The 6,077-nt window shown below is 35.6% G+C and overlaps 1 protein-coding gene across 1 annotated transcript; it reads right to left on the bottom strand.

Moving 5' to 3' along the window:
• Positions 1-1,078: 1,078 nt before the first annotated feature.
• Positions 1,079-6,077, bottom strand: LOC128557726 (uncharacterized). Its single transcript, XM_053545771.1, has 5 exons — positions 5,987-6,077; positions 3,780-3,829; positions 3,008-3,256; positions 2,521-2,831; positions 1,079-2,212 (listed from the first exon to the last, which is right to left on the bottom strand). The coding sequence occupies exons 1-5, from the start codon at positions 5,998-6,000 to the stop codon at positions 1,679-1,681; spliced, it is 1,158 nt and encodes a 385-aa protein (XP_053401746.1). The 5' UTR covers positions 6,001-6,077; the 3' UTR covers positions 1,079-1,678.

A 6,077-nucleotide genomic window follows, 5' to 3' on the forward strand; every position in this document is an offset into this window, starting at 1 on the left:
GCAATGCCACCTGCGACATGTCTACGGGCTACGGGCTTACGATTTTTTCAAATCTGTATAATTTTTCGCTAAACAATATTGTAGAGGCTGCAGAGCCCGGGAGTCCGTACGAAAAGCGCACTACCATCTCCTGCCTTCGCACGGAGGCCGCACGGAAAGGAGGATACTGGCAGTCTACGGGCTCCGCAGATGCATCGCAGGTCAAATGTGAACTAGGCATTAATGCCTAAATAAATAATTACGGCAAGTGCATAGTTTCACTGTTACCGGGAATTCAAAACGACATTTCCATACAATACACGAACATGTATTGTCTTTTCTACCATATTTCGGTTTTAAGTCTTCTTGGATGAAGTATTTCAATAAATCTCCGTTATCTCATTTGCTCTGTGTAACTGTATTGTTGCCGTTCAAACGTGATAGTTTCGGTTTTCCCAAGAGAATGACACGACGGTGAAGCAATAATAGCATGATGGTTATAGAGCAAAAGCACGATGACAAAGAGATCTCAAGAACTTTATCTTTTGAATAACAAATATATCTTTTGGTTAAAAAAGATTTTGATGAATCCAGTTGATAAAGAACATATGAGCGAGAGAGCGATCTAATAAATGCAGAACTTCTTTTTTTCGCAGTTTGATTTATAATCATTCTAGGTCAGAATCGGCATCTTTTTTCGGGTAATCTTTCATGCAATCAATGTCATATTCCGAAGACTAGATAAAATCAGCAAACGCCTATAATTCTTACATAAATACAATAAAACAGGATTACAAAAAAAATTTTGTTTTAATGTATACAGATTATTGACATAATCAACATAGTCACAATGCTCCACTCCATTATCCTTTTATTACGCATGTGGCGCGTATCACTTTTATGTCACCTTCTCAATGAGTTACCTTCTTATGGTGTGTGTTATCTTTTCAATGTTCTAACTCTAATTTTCTAAACCAGCATCTTCATGTCATTCTGTAATTCTGTATATCTATTCACAACTAAGTTCAGATATTTTCTATATCAGTTTTCTTTTCAACACAAAGCAATATGTTCTGTCCCTCAAGTCCATAAAAGCAACATAGATCTTAGTGCAAATCACAACATTTACCACTGGGTAGTAAGTTTCAGCTGTGTGCAGTTTCATTTTTAATGAATAAATTTCTGTTATTCTCTGTCATTTGTGTTTCAGTTTCTGCGAACATATCTCTTATTAATTAATAGTCTGAAGAACTTTTCGTCACAAATATTTACAGTTTCTGTGACGAACTGGTCAAACAGTGTCAATATCTTTGTTGAAACTTCAGCACAACTAATTATGACTTCATTTTGCATACAGTAATTATAAGTGTAAAAATCTAGCCTAATATCACTTCATTCCATGAATCCAGTTTCTTTGAAGCATTGGTCAAACAGCGACAGTAACCACGTTGAAAAAAGCACATGCGTATATATTTACAATTCACTTTGAGTGTTGCAAATATTAAAACGAGTTTTGTCTTTTAGCTGCACACATAAACTATCACGGTATCTATCACCAGCGATTGCGAGCATAAATCACAAATGAATGAAATACAACGTCATAAACATCAGCAAACATATAAATGCCAGTAACTGAAAATGATGTTTTAGACAAAGTATCGAAAAAGATAAAAAGATATATGATTTTAAAAAAACTAATTTAGCCAAAATACTTTTTCATTTCTTTCCTGATTTTGTCAGGAATAAGGTTGATACTAAGCTTTCTTTTCTCCTGTTGTTCTCTCTTGATCTTTGACCTAAATCCCAGCCCTCTCTTTGCAGTATCGCCATTCCAGGTTTTCACATGCTCAGCTGATTTGTAAGGGACAGCGGCAGTGGGGATCAGGCATGGGGTTGAACACCCTGGAAGATTTGAATTGGCTGCAGCAGCTGTTGTAGGAGGAAGGATTTCCATTCCGTATGGCAGATTGGTTTTCTTCTGCTTTTCAAGCTCCTTATGGAGACGATCAAGCTCTCTCTCGGCCCTGAGCGCTTCCTGTACGTCTCCATCGTAGTCGATCTCAACTTCAGCTGTTTGAGGTCTGGGTTTGTGATATGACTTTGGCGGGTTGTGGACGGAAATATTCTGATCAAGCTGAACACTGGCATGTAGTAATCTTCGTCGATTTCTGTTGTATCCATGCTGGACCTCGGGCTTAGGGGCTGTTGGAGGTGCTGGTTCGCATACAGAACCCTGGAAAAAAGATATTTATTTTTGTACAATGTGTAATTCAGCACATGTAGTAGTAGAAATTCCAAATAAATAAGTGGCTCTTCTGAAAGCAACACTTTTACTCTCATCTAACTCTGACATTTGAAATCATTTCTATAAAAGTCAACATGTAAGCAAAATAATCTCTAAATTGAATCCGTTATGTAGATTATCTTGAATTATCAGAACCTATGTCTAAAAGTGATTCCTTCAAAGATGATTTATTCTAAGCGAAAACGGTCGTTTAGGAAAAACGGCTCGTGTTTAGTAGTTTTTTCATATGCTCTTACCCGCCTTGTAAGGACACCATCGGCTTGGCTGGACATCAGAGCATTCTTCTCAATTGTTTCGCTCTTGTATCCCTCGTGTTTGATGTTATTTCTTCTTTCATACTCGAGGACTTGGGGACTTTTCTCTAGAATGCTTTTGTCTTGTACACCTTCCATCAGAGACCTGTATAGAGCATCATGGTCGACAGGCTCCGGTCTAGAAGGACGGTATCCTTGCCTTGTATATCTATCAAGATGAGCAGTGGTCTGTGGTGGTTTTACTGCTGTTCCATCTAAGTCATCACGATGTTCATTATTTGGTCGCCTTGGAACTGAATTGTACAAGAAAAGAATAAAATATTTCGTACAAAATAGTTTTTTTATATGTAAGATAAGTATAAAACTGTTTGTACTTTACACAGGAAGACAATTTACCCTGTCGCTGAACTCATTTATTTGTCATCGGGCTAGTGCTAAAATCTACTTTCTAAGATAATTGTTGACTTACCATTTGGAGTTTGTTTTCTATTTTGCCTGGCAATATTTGTGTTCCCAGATTCTGCAGATGACTTTTCGCGTCTATAAGCAATACCACATCTAGCCGTCGGGGGCCGGGGAACCAGATTTCTACCGACGACCACGGGAGGTAAGTGTACCCTTTCATCTGTGACTTTAGGTTTGTTGCTGGGATGGACAATGTTACCAGAATTGTCAACAGTGTAGGTTTTACTTGACCTTGGAGATTCAAAGGATGTACCTGTAAATTTTGAACATGAATTTTTTCACCTGTGGAGTTCTGAATATGTTTCTGTCTTGAATGTACATGTATCTACAGTATTACAATAGAGTTTCAAATAAATCGCAGAAGTATCCAAAGTATACGATATTTAGTTAAACAGTATACGATATTTAGTTAAACAGTTGATAAATTACATCTGTATTGATCAGTTTAAACAGACACCTGATTGGTATTTGTAGCAGATGCCGCACGCGTACACGTATTGAAACACAATACTTTCAACTGCTGTGAAAGGTTGCAACGTAAGTGGCGGTCAATATTTCTGAAAGTTATTGAGGAACTAGTTTTCCGTTTGCAGAATTATATCGCATGCATATGAATACCATATAAATTAAAGGACAGTAAATGTATTTATGGTTAACAATTAGTTAGACTCTACCGTTTTTCTTTAAGAAATAAGAACCTAGAAAGAAAAGCTTAATTTCAATTTTCTTCAGAACTTCAAAAAGATTGGGCAATACAAATGAAAATAAAACATTACCATTGATATCATCAAAGTCGTATATGTCTTCATATACTGCATCAACAGGTCTGAAAAAATATATTTAATTAAATGATAATGATGTTGTTGGTAAAACGTTTTCTACAGGTCTGCGTCTGTTTAACCCTTATCCTGCTAAATTTCTAAAATTGACTGGTCCATCATTCAATTTGGGCAATACCATTTAATATCCGAAGGGGTGTTCACTGAAAATTTACTGAATGAATAGCGAACAGTGCAGACCATGATCAGACTGCACGGATGTGCAGGCTGATCTTGGTCTGCACTGGTCGCATAGGCAGAATCACTTGCCGCCAGCAGGCTAAGGGTTGAATAGGCCATTTGACACTGACGACGGAAGCATATAACAGTTATGTTTATGGAGTTCGGGGCCCTGACTGTTACCCTGGAAACGTTTGCTAATGGTATATACTACTTGTGTGCTGACTATGCGGGTGGGGGAAGCGTGGGAGGGGGCCGATGATATGGTCACTAAATTCAAGAACGCGGAATAACTATAACATCTCATCGAAAGTAGTTTCTTCTTTTAAACATGGAGAGCAAACCCGACGATTAAGTTGAGTTGAATTAAGTAAATTTTATTTACACAAGTCAGGGTCATGATAAAGAAGCATAAACTATAATCTATGGTTGCATAAATGTAACATGTGATTTGTTTGTTATTTGCAAAAAAAGCGAAACACAAGTTATTCTTTTTTTTTTCAAAAAAAAATTACGAAATGACTAAGTCGGCCGTGTCAGGTTCTTTGTTACTGGAGCGATTCTTCGAAAAAAAATATAATCCTCATGTCAACTTCATGCCACCGTACTAAACCGTTTTATACACTTACTTACAATATGTGATACTACAACTAATTCAAGTATAATAAATAAGTACACGTACGCATGTTAAGACTAAGAGCTATGGTATATTATCATTGAAATACAAACAAACTACAATATCACTGAGCTAAGTAATTTTCTATAGTACATTTTTTGTATTTATATCATAAGAGGTATGCAATATTAAGAAAGAACACACGATAATTAAGTGTCAACTACATACTTATAATAACGTAAGTTATTAAATCAGTCAGTTTAGTTGGTTCAAACGTAGTATGCGTTACGAGCTCAAATACATTCATCATAGTTTGTACAAAATATACAAGAATGGATAAGAATGAAAGACGTATAGAATTTTTCTCCTTTTTGCTATATTCTTTGTCCCCATACAGTTCCGAGCTCAAAACGATTTTGAGCCCGGAACTGTACGGGGACAAAGAATATAGTCTTGGAATACAATCAAAATCGGGAATAATTGTAAAGAGAAGCCAAGAAAAAAGGTGATGGAAATTAAGATAAGTTTAGCTTGATATAATAAAAACGGCCAGACATTAAATACATAACTTAACCTTTATCATGCTAAACACAACTGATTCTGCCTTTGTGACCAGTGTAGATCATGAGCTTGCACATCCGTGCAGTCTGATCATGATCTGACACTGTTCGCCATTCAGTCAGTATTTTTGGTAAGCACCCTTTTTAACAGTTAATATACCGTCCAAATTGAAAGATGGACATGTTCATTATAGAAATATAGCAGGGTAAGTGTTAGAACAAAAGATAATACAAAATTAAAAGCTATTTTTTGAGCATTATACGCAAATATATGTCAATCTAGTCTTTATTTGTTACTATTTTAGATTTTAGATTTTAGTCATGCAAGTGTCAATTAAATTCAGTGGTCATTCAGCAAAATATATGTCAGAATATTAGCTTGCTCATATAACCCTTTCGTATATATATATGTGTGTGCTTTCAAATATAGAGTTTGACAATCGAAAATGTTTATGGACACTTTTGAATTCGTATTATAAATGTCCTATTTTACTCATTTTTTCAACACGTTTTTATATTATTTAATTCTTACAATATCACAGGAATATAAACTTTCTAAACTGAGTGTAGATTTAAGCCATTTTAAGATATATAACTTCATTGGAATTTCCACAAACAAACTCAAAATGTGTGGGTGATATAACTTTGTTCAGAACCTGAAATAAATATATATGACCATTCTGAGTGGGTGAAGAACAGTGTATCTACTTTGGATTGGTCATCTGTTGCCTAAAATGAAGTTGTCATACACTTAAATGTGCATTAAAAAAAGTTCCATGTTAATTGAAACAAAATGAAATTTTACTTACTTGTATTTTTTCATATTTGCAAGTCTGTGGTGAGTTTTAGTCGTTGTACCAAAATTGTAGCAGACAATCGGTCGCTACGTCGGCGTTGCTA

This window comes from Mercenaria mercenaria, chromosome 6 (genome assembly GCF_021730395.1).
Source record: "Mercenaria mercenaria strain notata chromosome 6, MADL_Memer_1, whole genome shotgun sequence".
In the NCBI taxonomy this organism is placed as follows: Eukaryota; Metazoa; Mollusca; class Bivalvia; order Venerida; family Veneridae; genus Mercenaria; species Mercenaria mercenaria.